Source organism: Pseudophryne corroboree, chromosome 1, assembly GCF_028390025.1.
Source record: "Pseudophryne corroboree isolate aPseCor3 chromosome 1, aPseCor3.hap2, whole genome shotgun sequence".
NCBI classification, from domain to species: Eukaryota; Metazoa; Chordata; class Amphibia; order Anura; family Myobatrachidae; genus Pseudophryne; species Pseudophryne corroboree.
In genome coordinates this window covers 361,224,129-361,242,289 of record NC_086444.1, presented here as the reverse complement: position 1 = coordinate 361,242,289, position 18,161 = coordinate 361,224,129, and the positions used below count along the sequence as shown (strand labels likewise).

Sequence of the window (18,161 nt, the reverse complement as noted above, 5' to 3'; positions counted from 1 at the left end):
AGCTCGGATAACTCCCTGGCCTTCTCCTCCGGGAGAAACACCTTCTGGACTGTGTCCAGAATCATTCCTAGGAACAGTAGACGTGTCGTTGGAATCAGCTGCGATTTTGGAATATTTAGAATCCACCCGTGCTGACGTAACACTACCTGAGATAGTGCTACTCCGACTTCTAACTGTTCCCTGGATCTTGCCCTTATCAGGAGATCGTCCAAGTAAGGGATAATTGAAATGCCTTTTCTTCGTAGAAGAATCATCATTTCGGCCATTACCTTGGTAAAGACCCGAGGTGCCGTGGACAATCCAAACGGCAGCGTCTGAAACTGATAATGACAGTTTTGTACTACAAACCTGAGGTACCCTTGGTGAGAAGGGTATATCGGGACGTGGAGATAAGCATCTTTGATGTCCAGAGACACCATATAGTCCCCTTCTTCCAGGTTCGCTATCACTGCGCTGAGTGACTCCATCTTGAATTTGAACCTTTTTATGTAAGTGTTCAAGGATTTCAGATTTAAAATTGGTCTCACCGAGCCGTCCGGCTTCGGTACCACAAACAGCGTGGAATAATACCCCTTTCCTTGTTGCAGGAGGGGTACCTTGATTATCACCTGCTGGGAATACAGCTTGTGAATGGCTTCTAGAACTGCCTCCCTGTCGGAGGGAGACTTTGGTAAAGCAGACTTCAGGAAACGATGAGGGGGAAACGCCTCGAATTCCAGTTTGTACCCCTGCGATACTACCTGTAGAATCCAGGGATCCACTTGCGAGTGAGCCCACTGCGCGTTGAAATTTTTGAGACGGGCCCCCACCATATCTGAGTCTGCTTGTAAAGCCCCAGCGTCATGCTGAAGACTTGGCAGAAGCAGGGGAGGGCTTCTGCCCTTGGGAAGCGGCTGCATGGTGCAGTCTTTTTCCTCTTCCTCTGCCCCGGGGCAGAAAGGAGTGGCCTTTTGCTCGCTTGTACTTATGGGAACGAAAGGACTGAGATTGAAAAGACGGTGTCTTTTTCTGCTGATGTGGAGTGACCTGGGGTAAAAAGGTGGATTTTCCAGCCGTTGCCGTGGCCACCAGGTCCGATAGACCAGCCCCAAATAACTCCTCCCCTTTATACGGCAATACTTCCATGTGCCGTTTGGAATCCGCATCCCCTGACCACTGTCGCGTCCACAACGCTCTTCTGGCAGAGATGGACATAGCACTTACTCTTGATGCCAGGGTGCAAATATCCCTCTGTGCATCACGCATATATAATAATGCATCCTTTAAATGTTCTATAGTTAACAAAATATTGTCCCTATCCAGGGTATCAATATTCTCAGTCAGGGAATCCGACCATGCGACTCCAGCACTGCACATCCAGGCTGAGGCGATTGCTGGTCGCAGTATAACACCAGTATGTGTGTATATACTTTTTAGGATATTTTCCAGCCTTCTATCAGCTGGTTCTTTGAGGGTAGCCGTATCAGGAGACGGTAACGCTACTTGTTTAGATAAACGTGTGAGCGCCTTATCTACCCTAGGGGGTGTTTCCCAACGCGCCCTAACCTCTGGCGGGAAAGGATATAATGCTAATAATTTTTTAGAAATTAGCTGTTTTTTATCGGGAGAAACCCACGCTTTTTCACACACCTCATTTATTTCCTCTGACTCAGGAAAAAATATTGGTAGTTTTTTCTCACCCCACATAATACCCTTCTTTGTGGTACTTGTAGTGTCAGAAAGGTTCAATGCCTCTTTCATTGCCGTGATCATGTAACGTGTGGCCCTACTGGACATTACGTTTGTCTCGTCACCGTCGACACTAGACTCAGTATCTGTGTCAGGGTCTGTGTCGACCCACTGAGGTAACGGGCGTTTTAGCGCCCCTGACGGTGTCTGAGTCGCCTGGACAGGCACTAACTGATTTGCCGGCTGTCTCATGTCGTCAACAGTTTTTTGCAAATTGCTGACATTATCACTTAATTGTTTAAATACAATCATCCAGTCAGGTGTCGACTCCCTAGGGGGTGACATCACCAACGCAGGCAACTGCTCCGCCTCCACATAATTTTCCTCCTCATACATGTCGACACACGCGTACCGACACACAGCACACACACACACCGGGAATGCTCTGATAGAGGACAGGACCCCACTTAGCCCTTTGGAGAGACAGAGGGAGAGTCTGCCAGCACACACCCAGCGCTATATATATATATACAGGGATAACCTTATATAAGTGTTATTCCCTTATAGCTGCTGTTAATTATTGTTATTTGCTGCTAACAATGCCCCCCCTCTCTTTTTTACCCTGATTCTGAAGCAGGACTGCAGGGGAGAGTCAGGGAGCCGTCCTTCCAGCGGAGCTGTGAGGGAAAATGGCGCTTGTGTGCTGAGGAGATAGGCTCCGCCCCTTCACGACGTCCTTATCTCCCGCTTTTTTGTGTAAAATGGCAGGGGATTAAAATACATCCATATAGCCCAGGAGCTATATGTGATGTATTCTGTTTTGCCACCTAAGGTATTCTGTTATATTGCGTCTCAGGGCGCTCCCCCCCCAGCGCCCTGCACCCTCAGTGACCGGAGTGTGAAGTGTGCTGAGAGCAATGGCGCACAGCTGCGGTGCTGTGCGCTACCTTAGTCTGAAGACAGGATGTCTTCTGCCGCCGATTTCACCGGACCTCTTCGTCTCTTCTGGCTCTGTAAGGGGGACGGCGGCGCGGCTCCGGTGACCCATCCAGGCTGAACCTGTGATCGTCCCTCTGGAGCTAGTGTCCAGTAGCCTAAGAAACCCGATCCACTCTGCACTCAGGTGAGTCCGTTTCTTCTCCCCTTAGTCCCACGATGCAGTGAGCCTGTTGCCAGCAGGACTCACTGAAAATAAAAAAACCTAACTAAACTTTTATTCTAAGCAGCTCAGGAGAGCCACCTAGATTGCACCCTTCTCGGCCGGGCACAAAAATCTAACTGAGGCTTGGAGGAGGGTCATAGGGGGAGGAGCCAGTGCACACCACCTGATCCTTAAGCTTTTATTTTGTGCCCTGTCTCCTGCGGAGCCGCTATATCCCCATGGTCCTTACGGAGTCCCAGCATCCACTAGGACGTCAGAGAAATTACTAGAAATATGTTACCTAGTATAAAATATAGCTTAAACATATGCAAATATGCCAAGATTTAGTTCTAGGAACAGAATATGAGGGGTGGGGTTCCAATTTAACACAATGTGCCGCCATGCATTGCCACATATCATCCATATACGGTAGAGCCACAATGCCCAATGCTCCCTGTACCTCTATGGTGTTTAATTTCCCCCTTTACGTCTACTGAAGCTGTAGACAGCTCACAAAATAGAATGGATTACCTCTTCTCGCTCCCGCCTCCAAAACTTGTCCCATGCTGCTACCTGTATTTGGAATGCACTCTGACTAATCCCTAGTCTCCACAGCATAAAATGCACCCTAAAACCTAATCTTTTCATCAATCAGCATGAGCACCCATATCATGCACCATCTGTTTGCCTGGTGTTAAACCATCGCTACAGCTTCCCTGGCCAGGGTTGTTGAGCCCATGCTTTTGAGCACAGGCTTACTTCATGCTAGTATGCTCCCTTTTTCTTCCCTCACTATGCAACTCTTTACTGTTTGTATATCAGGTACTTTGTATTTATTTTGGTTAACTGCATAACTTGTTGCGATTTCTTCATGGTGTAATTTATAGAGGTTCTGCTCTATCCTCCATTGTACAGTGCTGCGAACCCTTCGTCTGGAGGGTGGTGGTCGTTTGGGCTTCCCACCAGTTTGCAGCATTAACCTTTTCACCAGCAAAGCAAAGCAAAAACTTTAACCCATGCTGGAGAGGATTGAAAACAAAAAATCTTTTGGAAAATGCAGCATGATCACTACTTTAAGAGCATGCTTGTTCCTACCCCTGTCAGACAGATTGTAAATGCAGTCTTTATGCATTCAGTTTCATGCAATATTATACCCCTTTCAGACCGCCAGCAATAACCTGGGTTACGGTGCATTCTAAAATAACCTGGGTAGAGCAACCCGGTATTTCAACTCAGGTAGCAAGCGTTTAACCCGGCTCGCAGTGCAGTTTCTCTGAAAAGTGCTTTTGTATTTTGTATTACTATTCAGATTTATTTAATTATAATAAGTTGATCTTATTTTCAATTTCATCTATGAGTATACTTTGTATTAATATGTTTAATCTAGCTACATATATTTAGATGTACAGGTTGAGTATCCCTTATCCAAAAGTCTTGGGACCAGAAGTATTTTGGATATGGGATTTTTCCGTATTTTGGAATAATTGCATACCATAATGAGATATCATGATGATGGGACCCAAGTCTAAGCACAGAATGCATTTATGTTTCATATACACACAGCCTGAAGGTAATTTTAGCCAATATTTTTTATAATTTTGTGCATTAAACAAAGTGTGTCTACATTCACACAGTTCATTTATGTTTCATATGCACCTTATACACAAACAGCCTGAAGGTCATTTTAGCCAATATTTTTCAGAAATTTGTGCATTAAACAAAGTGTATGTACATTAACACAATTCATTTATGTTTCATATACACACAGCGTGAAGGTCATTTAATACATTATTTTTAATAACTGTATTAAACAAAGTTTGTGTACAATGAGCCATCAGAAACAAAGGTTTCACTATCTCAGTCTCACAAAAAAAAAATATCTGTATTTCAGAATATTTGGATATGGGATACTCAACCTGTAATAGGAATAATAAGCTGTAAAAAAACGGGTGTTATTGAAATATGTAAAATAAATCAAAGCCCTCGAGGATTCTTATACATGATTCTTTTAATAAAAAAAAAAAAAATAAGAATTTACTTACCGATAATTCTATTTCTCGGAGTCCGTAGTGGATGCTGGGGTTCCTGAAAGGACCATGGGGAATAGCGGCTCCGCAGGAGACAGGGCACAAAAGTAAAGCTTTTACAGGTCAGGTGGTGTGTACTGGCTCCTCCCCCTATGACCCTCCTCCAGACTCCAGTTAGGTACTGTGCCCGGACGAGCGTACACAATAAGGGAGGATTTTGAATCCCGGGTAAGACTCATACCAGCCACACCAATCACACCGTACAACTTGTGATCTAAACCCAGTTAACAGTATGATAACAGAGGAGCCTCTGAAAGATGGCTTCCTAAACAATAACCCGAATTAGTTAACAATAACTATGTACAAGTATTGCAGATAATCCGCACTTGGGATGGGCGCCCAGCATCCACTACGGACTCCGAGAAATAGAATTATCGGTAAGTAAATTCTTATTTTCTCTATCGTCCTAAGTGGATGCTGGGGTTCCTGAAAGGACCATGGGGATTATACCAAAGCTCCCAAACGGGCGGGAGAGTGCGGATGACTCTGCAGCACCGAATGAGAGAACTCCAGGTCCTCCTTTGCCAGGGTATCAAATTTGTAAAAATTTACAAACGTGTTCTCCCCTGACCACGTAGCTGCTCGGCAGAGTTGTAATGCCGAGACCCCTCGGGCAGCCGCCCAAGATGAGCCCACCTTCCTTGCGGAATGGGCCTTAACAGATTTAGGCTGTGGCAGGCCTGCCACAGAATGTACAAGTTGAATTTTGTTACAAATCCAACGAGCAATCGACTGCTTAGAAGCAGGTGCACCCAACTTGTTGGGTGCATACAGTATAAACAGCGAGTCAGATTTTCTGACTCCAGCCGTCCTTTAAATGTATATTTTTAAGGCTCTGACAACGTCCAACAACTTGGAGTCCTTCAAGTCGTCTGTAGCCGCAGGCACTACAATAGGCTGGTTCAGGTGAAACCCTGATACCACCTTAGGGAGAAAATGCGGACGCGTCCGCAGCTCTGCCCTATGTCGAATGGAAAATTAAATAAGGGCTTTTATAAAACAAAGCCGCCAGTTCAGATACTCTCCCGGCCGAAGCCAGGGCCAGTAACATAGTCACTTTCCATGTGAGATATTTCAAATCCACATTCTTTAGTGGTTCAAACCAATTGGATTTGAGGAAATCTAAAACTACATTTAGATCCCACGGTGCCACCTTAGGCACCACAGGAGGCTGTATATGCAGTACTCCTTTGATAAAAATCTGGACCTCAGGGACTGAGGCCAATTCTTTTTGGAATAATATTGATAGGGCCGAAATTTGAACCTTAATAGATCCCAATTTGAGACCCATAGACAATCCTGATTGCAGGAAATGTAGGAAAACGACCCAGTTGAAATTCCTCCATCGGAGCACTCCGCTGCTCGCACCACGCAACATATTTTCGCCAAATACGGCGATAATGCTTCGCGGTGACTTCCTTCCTTGCCTTTATCAAGGTAGGAATGACTTCTTCTGGAATGCCTTTTCCTTTTAGGATCTGGCATTCAAACGCCATGCCGTCAAACGCAGCCGCGGTAAGTCTTGAAAAAGACAAGGACCCTGCTGAAGCAGGTCCCTTCTCAGAAGTAGAGGCCACGGATCGTCCGTGACCATCTCTTGAAGTTCCGGGTACCAAGTCCTTCTTGGCCAATCCGGAGCCACTAGTCTTACTCCTCTTTGCCGTATAATCCTCAATACCTTTGGTATGAGAGGCAGAGGAGGAAACACATATACGGACTGGTACACCCAAGGTGTTACCAACGCGTCCACAGCTATTGCCTGCGGATCTCTTGACCTGGCGCAATAACTGTCCAGTGTCTTGTTGAGGCGAGACGCCATCATGTCCACCATTGGTTTTACCCAACGGTTTAATAGCATGTGGAAAACTTCTGGATGAAGTACCCACTCTCCCGGGTGAAGGTCGTGTCTGCTGAGGAAGTCTGCTTCCCAGTTGTCCACGCCCGGGATGAATACTGCTGACAGTGCTATCACGTGATTCTCCGCCCAGCGAAGGATCCTGGCAGCTTCTGCCATTCTGTTTCTTGTGCCGCCCTGTCTGTTTACATGGGCGACTGCCGTGATGTTGTCCGACTGGATCAACACCGGTCTTCCTTGAAGCAGAGGTTCCGCCTGGCTTAGAGCATTGTAGATTGCTCTTAGTTCCAGAATGCTTATGTGAAGAGACTTTTTCAGGCTCGACCACACTCCCTGGAAATTTCTTCCCTGTGTGACTGCTCCCCAGCCTCTCAGGCTGGCATCCCTGGTCACCAGGATCCAATCCTGCATGCCGAATCTGCGGCCCTCCAATAGATGAGCCTCCTGCAACCACCACAGAAGGGATACCCTTGTCCTCAGCGACAGGGTTATCCGCAGGTGCATCTGAAGATGCGACCCTGACCATTTGTCCAACAGATCCCTTTGCATGGAATCTGCCGAAAGGGATTGCTTCGTAAGAAGCTACCATTTTTTCCCAGGACTCTTGTGCATTGATGTACAGACACCTTTCCTGGTTTTAGGAGGTTCCTGACCAGGTCAGATAACTCCTTGGCTTTTTCTTCGGGAAGAAAAACCTTTTTCTGAACTGTGTCCAGAATCATCCCCAGGAACAGCAGACGAGTTGTCGGCATTAATTGGGATTTTGGAATATTCAGAATCCATCCGTGCTGCTTTAGCACCTCTTGAGATAGTGCTAAACCCATCTCTAGCTGTTCTCTGGACCTTGTCCTTATTAGGAGATCGTCCAAGTATGGGATAATTAATACGCCTTTTCTTCGAAGAAGAAATATTATCTCGGCCATTACCTTTGTAAAGACCCGAGGTGCCGTGGACAAACCAAACGGCAGCGTCTGAAACTGATAGTGACAGTTTTGTACAACGAACCTGAGGTACCCCTGGTGTGAGGGGTAATTGGAACGTGGAGATACGCATCCTTGATGTCCAAGGATACCATAAAGTCCCCTTCTTCCAGGTTCGCTATCACTGCTCTGAGTGACTCCATCTTGAACTTGAACTTCTTTATGTACAGGTTCAAGGACTTCAGATTTAGAATAGGCCTTACCGAGCCATCCGGCTTCGGTACCACAAAAAGAGTGGAATAATACCCCTTCCCTTGTTGTAGAAGAGGTACCTTGACTATCACCTGCTGAGAATACAGCTTGTGAATGGCTTCCAAAACCGTCTCCCTTTCTGAGGGGGACGTTGGTAAAGCCGACTTCAGGAAACGGCGAGGTGGCTCTGTCTCTAATTTCAACCTGTACCCCTGAGATATTATCTGCAGGATCCAGGGATTTACCTGCGAGTGAGCCCACTGCGCGCTGTAATTTTTGAGACGACCGCCTACCGCCCCCAAGTCCGCTTGCGAAGCCCCAGCGTCATGCTGAGGCTTTTGTAGAAGCCGGGGAGGGCTTCTGTTCCTGGGAAGGAGCTGCCTGTTGCTGTCTCTTCCCTCGTCCTCTGCCTCGTGGCAGATATGAATAGCCCTTTGCTCTCTTATTTTTAAAGGAACGAAAAGGCTGCTGTTGAAAAGTCGGTGCCTTTTTCTGTTGGGGAGTGACTTGAGGTAGAAAGGTGGATTTCCCGGCCGTAGCCACCAAATCCGATAGACCGACCCCAAATAACTCCTCTACGCATCGCCTGTCCACTGTCGTGTCCATAAAGCTCTTCTGGCCGAAATGGACATAGCACTTACCCGTGATGCCAGTGTGCAGATATCTCTCTGTGCATCACGCATATAAAGAAATGCATCCTTTATTTGTTCTAACGACAGTAAAATATTGTCCCCGTCCAGGGTATCAATATTTTCGATCAGGGACTCTGACCAAACTACCCCAGCACTGCACATCCAGGCAGTCGCAATAGCTGGTCGTAGTATAACACCTGCATGTGTGTATATACCTTTTTGGATATTTTCCATCCTCCTATCTGATGGATCTTTAAGTGCGGCCGTCTCAGGAGAGGGTAACGCCACTTGTTTTGATAAGCGTGTTAGCGCTTTGTCCACCCTAGAAGGTGTTTCCCAGCGCTCCCTAACCTCTGGCGGGAAAGGGTATAAAGCCAATAACTTCTTTGAAATTAGCAGTTTTTTATCGGGGCACCCCACGCTTCATCACACACGTCATTTAATTCTTCTGATTCGGTAAAAACTACTGGTAGTTTTTTCACACCCCACATAATACCCTGTTTAGTGGTACCTGTAGTATCAGCTAAATGTAACATCTCCTTTATTGCCAAAATCATATAACGTGTGGCCCTACTGGAAAATACGGTTGATTCGTCACCTTCACCACCGGAATCAGTGCCTGTGTCTGGGTCTGTGTCGACCGACTGAGGCAAGGGGCGTTTTACAGCCCCTGACGGTGTTTGAGGCGCCTGGACAGGCACTAATTGAGTGTCCGGCCGCCTCATGTCGGCAAACGACTGCTTAAGCGAGTTGACGCTATCCCGTAATTCCACAAATAAAGGCATCCATTCTGGTGTCGACCCCCTAGGAGGTGACATCCTCATATTTGGCAATTGCTCCGTCTCCACACCAATAACGTCCTCATACATGTCGACACACACGTACCGACACACAGCAGACACACAGGGAATGCTCTATACGAAGACAGGACCCACTAGCCCTTTGGGGAGACAGAGGGAGAGTCTGCCAGCACACACCAAAAAGCGCTATATATGACAGGGATAGCCTTATGATTAAGTGCTCCTTTATAGCTGCTTTTATATTGATATATTGCCATTTATTTTGCCCCCCCTCTCTGTTATACCCTGTTTCTGTAGTGCAGTGCAGGGGAGAGACCTGGGAGCCTTCCTGACCAGCGGAGCTGTGACAGAAAATGGCGCCGTGTGCTGAGGAGATAGGCCCCGCCCCTTTTCCGGCGGGCTCGTCTCCCGCTATTTAGTACATTTAGGCAGGGGTAAATATCTCCATATAGCCTCTGGGGCTATATGTGAGGTATTTTTAGCCTTTTTAAAGGTTTTCATTTGCCTCCCAGGGCGCCCCCCTCCCAGCGCCCTGCACCCTCAGTGACTGCCGTGTGAAGTGTGCTGAGAGGAAAATGGCGCACAGCTGCAGTGCTGTGCGCTACCTTAAGAAGACTGCAGGAGTCTTCAGCCGCCGATTCTGGACCTCTTCTTGCTTCAGCATCTGTGAGGGGGCCGGCGGCGTGGCTCCGGTGACCATCCAGGCTGTACCTGTGATCGTCCCTCTGGAGCTTCATGTCCAGTAGCCAAGAAGCCAATCCATCCTGCACGCAGGTGAGTTCACTTCTTCTCCCCTCTGTCCCTCGTTGCAGTGATCCTGTTGCCAGCAGGAATCACTGTAAAATAAAAAAACCTAAGCTAAACTCTCTAAGCAGCTCTTTATGAGAGCCACCTAGAATTGCACCCTTCTCGGCCGGGCACAAAAATCTAACTAACTGGAGTCTGGAGGAGGGTCATAGGGGGAGGAGCCAGTACACACCACCTGACCTGTAAAAGCTTTACTTTTGTGCCCTGTCTCCTGCGGAGCCGCTATTCCCCATGGTCCTTTCAGGAACCCCAGCATCCACTTAGGACGATAGAGAAAAATGTTTAAACAAAAATGGATTAACAAAAAATAAAAACGCTTTTTTTTGTTTCTTTTCCATCCCCCCACCCCTGGTTTATGGTGTATAAAGATTACCAGATTATTAAATGTTATTACCAGTGGCGGCTGCAGAGGTGGGGCTGCAGCACAGTCCAAGATTCAAATAGGGGAGCCACACCAGCTGCCAGTGAGTCCCGGCCGGCGATGTTTGGGGTGGCAGTTGGTGTGGCTCCTCTATCTGAATCTTTGACTGCGCTGCTGCCCCAACTCTGGAGCCGCCACTGGATATTACAGTATTTCTGCTCTGTGAAAAAGCATCCTACCACCAGGACATGCTCTTTTTGTTAATCAAAAAACCCCCAACAAATGCCACAGAAACCTATAAAAATGCACATTGTCTCTTAAAGACACAGAAGGAATCTCTGTTGTTGTGCCTGTCAAAAAAACGTGAGCGCAGCGTTACTCTGATTTTGTCCTGGAGCAGGGTAGGGCCAGGAGGAATGGGCGTGAAATTTATCCTGGGTAGAACACTGTGTGTTGTACTAATGTTATTTTAGATGGTAGAAACATTGCAGAGGAAGATGGAGTGCAGACATGCATGGTGTCTCAGCATGTGGCACTGTGTCTCAGTGTGCGTTGCTGGACAAAATGATATCTGTATCCAGCCAGCAAGTGGGCAATACTTGCAAGAATATTTAGAAAAATGATCCTGCGTCCAATCAAGGCGATTTGCTATATTTCTAGGAAATCTAATTGCCTGGCTTGAGTCCCTACAACAGAGATGAGACCTGTGTTGCTATGAACTGATGTATACAGTGCTTTATTCACTTGAAAGCTATCCCCTTCTTGATATGAACACTTAATATTACATATAACTTATATTTGTACAAAGGTTGTACATAAACAGCATGAAAAGCACAGGTGCGGATGGCGGTAGTGGTACAGAACAACGGGAGCTGTTTGATTAGAAGATCTGGGTTGGCCAGAGAGCAGTCTAGGGATGGACATCTTTGAAGCCCAGTGTTGAATGATTGCAGATATCAAAACATGAACGCAATAGTTACTAGTCACCGCACCATAACCATAGATGGCTACACTGTGTGCAAAAGCATCTGGAGCTTTGCGCATATAAGCTGAGCTGTGGGCACCACTACCGGGTGCCTGAAGCTGAATTCAGTCAGCCACCAGACGCAGCTTTCGATAGATAGCAACCATTGCAAACCCACTATTCAATGGAATAAGTACTTCCATTAAATCGGGAAAATGATAGCCATTGGTTTCGGATGTCCATCCCTAGGGCAGTCACACAGGGCACCAGTATCTCCACTACAGCTGCTTCTTCTAGCAACAGAAGAGTGAAGCTCAGGATGTATGTGGGGACACAAATGACACAACCCCCCCCAACATGTCTTTGTCCTTGGAAAATGGCCTCCCTGTGACACTCACCTCTGCCGTCTCCACCCCAACTTTCTCTGATTCATAGATGAGGGACAAAGACCTATTGCTGCTGTCCACGGTGGCCTCTGCCCTCCGCATGACTTCTGCCTGCAGCGAGCGCTGCCTGTCCGCCTCCTCCCTCCTTCTCCTGTCGGCGGGGTCTTCATACGGGTCCTGGTCGTTGTTCCACTTCACAGGCTTACAGTCCTCGTCTTCATCCTCATCAAAGGGGTTGTAGCTCCGGGACATGGCGAGGAGGAGAAGCTGGCGCTCTAGGCTGCCCTGTGGCACAGGAGAGGAAAGACAGTCATGTGACCGGACAGAAGTACTGGCTGGGGGCAAGCGGCGGGTTACGTGCACCCATCGCCCCGAACAGTCGCTCATAAGCGTCTTACCTGTATATACAGTAAACGCTGTTCTATAGTAATCCACCGCCGCCACCAGCGTCTCGCTGAGGATAGCTCCCGCCCGACCCTTCAGTTCTGGCTCCTGCCTGGCAGCTGGCTCACTGACCGCTACTTCCGCCTCAGCACTAGTACAGAGCTTCTAGCTGTCACAGCTTGTCACTTCCGCCCTCACTGCTCCGGCCTGAACCATTCTATACCGGTAGCAGGGAGCAGCGGCGTACAGTGGTATTGCCCAACGCCTTACGCCGCATACACGTCTCTTACATTGGGCAATACCAGTACCTAAAAGAGCCCTAGCTAAGCGCACGTTCTGCGATGTACATTGCACCCTCTCCGCAGCCGCAGTTGGTCGGCTGTCAGTTACCATGGCAACAGGGCAAGTCGCCCATCTCTGCCGCCGTCACTTCTGCTTTCAGGGTCATGTGATGTGATGAAGCTGAGTGGTGACGTCATCTGACGGCTCACGGAGAACATGGCGGCCAAGGGGGGCAGCGGTAGCTCCCGGGGCTTTTATTTCAACACCGTGCTGTCCCTGGCCCGCTCCCTGGCAGTGCAGAGGCCCGCGGCGCTGGAGAAGGTGAGCGGATAATGCGCGGTGGCTTCCGGTGCCGGCAGAGCTCACACAGAGGACGAGCCTCCCGGCCAGGGCGGGCAGCACGTATCATTCATACTGTGTGAGGGAGGGCTCTCTGGCCACAGGCGCAGCAGAGACACCTGACACTGGCTGCATTACCTGACAGTGAGTGGCCAGCAGTCATCTCTGCACTGTGCTGAGCTGGTGTCAATAGCAGGACATGACTATTGCTGGCAGCCCGTGGCACTACTGACTGTGATTGTTACTGGAAACATGAGTGACCCTTATACTGTCTTAGCAATATGCCACATTGTTTCCTGCCGTAGTCTGAGTGTTCTCCTCCTTGTTGCCACTTGTCATAATATTGTGAATGACAGTAGTTGCCTACACTATACATTACAGGGAGCAGCGGAATGGTGTTAAATCCATGTCATTGCAAATAAGGAGAGTGATGACATTTCTGTTCAGCTTCATACAGCAGCCCACCATTGATGGGTACATAAATGTTGTTTTCGGAATGATAAAGTCCCTCATTTGTGCATTTATAATTTCCTGTATGAGCAGAGACTTGGGAACTGTGTGTTGAGGCATTTTTCTCTCACAGTTTTGGCAGCGTTGTGAGTGTAGCCTGCTGTGTGAGTGTGGTCAGTAGGAAGTCACCATCTCCCTGCTATTAGTCTGCACAATCAGCCAATAGACAAGTTACATGGCACTTAATTTGTCTAGGACCTTGCTTACAGTATGGCTCTGCACATCCCTTTAGAAAGGATGGGGCTGGCTGAAGCTGTCAGCTCCTAACAATAGTTTTCTCCTCTGGGTAGTGACTGTGTGCTGTGTGCTCCTCTATTTTGACATAACCCTACTAGGCCCCCAGATCATGCCCAGTCCCATGTACATTGTACAGGACCGCCTTGATGCTGCTGATTGGTGGACTCTTGCTTTAATTGGGCATGCCAGCCAGTGTGAATCGGACATGTTTTTAGGAGCTATTTTTCATAGTTGACAGATCCGTGGGTGCTCGTTATCGTAGACAAATTCGGTTTGTTCACAGAAAAAAGATTGTTATAGTACAGTAGGTGTCTGTCTTTTAAGGGGAGATGTATCAAACCATGGAGAGAGAGGGAAAGTACCAGCCAATCGGCTCCAGACATTTTTCAAACACAGGTGCAGATTTATGAGCCTGGTGAAGTGATAAAGTGGAAGATGATAAAGGACCAGCCAGTCAGCTCCTAGCTGTCATTTTTCAAACCCAGCCTGTAACATGGATGTTAGGAGCTGTTTGGCTGGTGCGTTATCACCTTCCACTGTATCACTTCACCATTAATAAATCTGCCCCACAGCCTCTAAAATGGCAGTTAGATGCTGGTTGGTTGGTACGTAACTCTGTCCACAGCTTGGTACATATCACACTTAGGGGTCTATTCATGAAGCAGTGAAAAGAGTGGAGAAGTGAGCCAGTGGAGAAGTTGCCCATGGCAACCAATCAGCTGCTCTATAATTTTATAGTATGCAAATTATAAATGTTACTTCAATGCTGATTGGTTCTTCTCCACTGGCTCACTTCTCCACAGTTTTCACTGCTTCATGAATAGACTCCTTATGGGGATATTCAATTGTTTGAAAAGTCAGTTGGGTGTCTGTTTTTCTCTCTCTATCTAATAGACAGGAAAAAAAGACACCCAACGGACTTTTCAAACATTTGAGTTCCCCCCTTACTGTGTTTCGCAGGGCATGTGCACTCTAAGGGTGAGATTCAAATGATATATCACGCCCAATTTCCTTTCTAAAATGATCTCCGTTATTGCGCATATTGCGCCCATAGTAATCAGGTTTACTGTGTAAAGGGTTGGGTGCCTCGCTACTTAGGGGGTAGCGAGCTGAAATAATGATACAACGTCCCTGAGGGCAGAAACAGAATGAGTGTGGAAAGGGGTGAAAAGAATTGAATCCCGCCCTAATTATGTTAAAGTGACAGTGTAAGATCAGTTTTGCTTAGTTTTTATTACTTTTCTCCACGGTCATCATATGAAGGTTTTGATCATAGATTTACCAAAGAACTGGCGCTGTGTTGTATCTCATACTCTGACAAAGGAAACCCAGAAATAATTTCCAAAAGAAAAAAGTTCCTTTTTGGAGCACTCTTTTGTGTATATAATTAGTTAATAATTTTAATAAAACATAACTTTTATTCACTCTTATTCATAAAAACTTTCTAGACATAATCATACAATACAAATGTAACAAACATATATATAAAAATTATACTGCGCTCACCAATATAATAATGGTAGTGGTGGTATTTTGGAGCATCACATGATTAAATACATGTAACACATCAATACACCGGTGTATTGATGTGTTACATGTATTTAATCAATGTAATTCAACATTCGGCGGACCTTATTTCCTTGCTGATGCAGTTAGAGCACTCCCAATGGAATCAGCAAGGAAATAAGGTCCGCCGAATTACTGTGTCCCGTACCCTATTTAAGAGGTGACGATTTGCTTGAGACCTAGCTATTAACACCATGAATACTAACTGCTGAAAATGTTGAATTACATTGATTACTAATACACTAATCATGGACCAATGATTTACTAACATCTGCGGAACTCATGAAATAATGTTAAAGAATAACCAATAATCACCTGAGTGAGAGCTGAATATATCAGTGTTTATTTATCCACCAGTGAGAGCTGATTGGGCTCTAATTAAGGGACTGTGCCTCTAAAAGGATAGTTGGAGAAGACTGCTGGATATAATAAAGGATCACAGATACTAATCAGAATATTGGAAAAAGTTTAGATCAACATACCATTCTGAATCAAATTGAGCTCGAGTTAAGAAAGTGTCTGGCTAAACGGAGGATTATAATATTCAATAGAGATTAATACTGCAGTTCAATTTTAGGTGAATTATTGTTTTCAGAGTCGTAATTTGACTAATAGTAATATGAGTATTACGTATTTCTGACCTGTCTGATATTAATCATGCTTAAGGGCTCAATTGAGTATCACAGATTTGGAATAGTTGCAGTGAATATTGGTCATTAAGATTGGATTCTTTTCAACTGCTGAGCTTGGGGTGACTTTGTTACCCTGACTAAACCTAAATTAATTACTTCATATTTAGAAGTTTTGAATCCTCTAATTATATGACTAATGATTCATTGTTGGTGTTTTTATTGGAATATTTTAATTAATCATTGACACCGGCCGTGTGTGTTTTTTGTCTTTTTGTTTTAATTATATGTATGTTTGCTATAGGAGATGGTGGGATAAATAAATTTATTTTTTATCAAAAGATTCTGGTAATACAGCACTTTATTTGTTGCTTTTTCTTTTTGTTTTCTGTGGAGATACAGTGATCTCCTTATGAAGCAGCAATACTCCAGAATCGATTAAATCTTAAAGAGATAGACTGTCCCTGAATTAGTCAGCACCCGGTAGATATTTGTATTTATTTATTTGTGTGTATGCACAGCACACTGCCCGATCCGTACATAGATATATCTGCAGATCAATTGATCTGCAGATATATCTAATAGTGTGTACCCACCTTAAGACAATCTTTGAAATAGCTGGTTCATAAATATTGTATCTATCTATTATTGTTTATTATTGCTTATGTTCTGTGCGGGATACACAATTTTCTTTGTATAGCTGTGTTGTATCTCCAATAATAATTTACATTTTATCCATCCATTTTATTTATTTGACATTAATACACTCATTTAAAAAGCATATAAAAAAAGAGAAAACATTATATATATATATATATATATATATATATATATATATATATATATATATATATATATATATATATATATGAATATGGTGCTGAGAAATATTATATATAACTGCTCTCCTTATAATCCACAACTGGATTCCGGACAAACAATGGCAATTGCTCCCAATAGGAACCGAAAATGACAGCTGGTATTACCTGGGTTGTAGTATGGCATGCCGGCGGCCGGGCTCCCGGCGACCAACATACCGGCGCTGGCATACCGACAGCGTGGCGAGCGTAAATGAGCCCCTTGCGGGCTTGCTGCGATCGCCACGCTGCGGGGCACGGTGGCGCGCTATGCGCGCCACACTATTTATCCTCCCTCCAGGGGGGTCGTGGACCCCCAAGAGGGAGAAAAAGTGTCGGTATGCCGGCGCCGGTATACTGTGCGCCGGGATCCTGACAGCCGACAAACTGAAGACCACCCATTACCCGTAGTGGGGATGATATCAAAGGCACTTTTAAAGTTCAGCAAGCAAGCTGTGATGTGCAGTCCACTGTATTCAAAAAAGTGCTGTGTTCCAAAAAGTGCTGTAGTGCAGTCGGTCCAAATTGTTAAATGAGCCCAGGGAGTCTTTCAATAGTATGTGAAGGTTTTGATGTGGAGTTGCAGCAAATGTAACATAATTTGCAATCAATAAGAGCAAATCCAAAGAACCATATCTATGTGGAAAGTATAATGATGTACTATTATCCTTGTCATCATGCTACTGATATACCAGTCATCATCCTCTTGATGAGGAATACTGGTTTTAAATGTAGGTTTTAAAAATAAAATCATTAAAAATCAATGCAACAAGAGTGTTTCCAACAGAAACAGCTTATGGTCCCTCAGTACTAGGCTATGACAAGCTGAGCCTATGTAATTGTGGGAAATATTTAGTCTGGGTTTCCTCTGAATTAGGGACAGATACAGTGAACCTCAATTGGTCACTGGAATTGCTTGTATCCATGGGATACAGCTTATGGTGATGCAAACAGAAATAATTTACTGCAAGTGGCCATTATTTGTTTACCACATCATCCATACCTCCCAACATGACCCTCTCCAGGAGGAGCACAATGCTCTTCTTCTGGACTTTTCTCTTAATTTATGATTGTTGGCACCTGTTTTGAACAGGTTAATGCATAGGTCTGCAAACTCGGTCCTCATTACCCCACACAGTGCATGTTTTGCAGGTAACCCAGCAGGTGCACAGGTGTATTAATTACTCACTGACACATTTTAAAAGGTCCACAGGTGGAACTAATTATTTCACTTGCGATTCTGTGAGGAGACCTGCAAAACATGCACTGTGTGGGGTAATGAGGACAGAGTTTGCAGACCTATGGGTTAATGCAGGCATTCCCAACCACAGTCCTCAAGGCACACCAACAGTGCAGGTTTTAGCGCTATCCAGGCTGCAGCACAAATGGTTAAATCAAAATAACTAAGCTACTAATTAAGTCACCTGTGCTGAAGCCTGGATATCACTAAAACCTGCACTGTTAGTGCGCCTTGAGGACTGTGG

The 18,161-nt window shown here is 45.7% G+C and overlaps 2 protein-coding genes across 4 annotated transcripts in view; one reads left to right on the top strand and one right to left on the bottom strand.

The window, feature by feature from the left end:
- The window catches only part of SNAP29 (synaptosome associated protein 29), a 77,568-nt gene extending 65,162 nt beyond the window's left edge, over positions 1–12,406 (bottom strand). Inside the window, exons 1-2 of the mRNA XM_063964796.1 lie at positions 12,272–12,406; positions 11,886–12,158 (exon numbers count right to left, since the gene is read on the bottom strand). Of these exons, the coding sequence (XP_063820866.1) occupies positions 11,886–12,125 (240 nt within the window). The 5' untranslated portion in view covers positions 12,126–12,158; positions 12,272–12,406. The remainder of the gene's footprint in view (positions 1–11,885; positions 12,159–12,271) is intronic.
- Positions 12,407–12,655: 249 nt separating this feature from the next.
- Positions 12,656–18,161, top strand: part of PI4KA (phosphatidylinositol 4-kinase alpha) — a 351,394-nt gene continuing 345,888 nt past the window's right edge. For 2 of the 3 annotated variants that reach the window (XM_063964791.1, XM_063964790.1), the window contains exon 1: positions 12,656–12,860. In XM_063964791.1, coding sequence (XP_063820861.1) covers positions 12,756–12,860 — 105 coding nt within the window. In that variant the 5' untranslated portion in view covers positions 12,656–12,755. Of the gene's footprint in view, positions 12,861–15,748; positions 15,769–18,161 lie in introns of those variants that run through there. The other variant, XM_063964792.1, reaches the window with a different exon arrangement.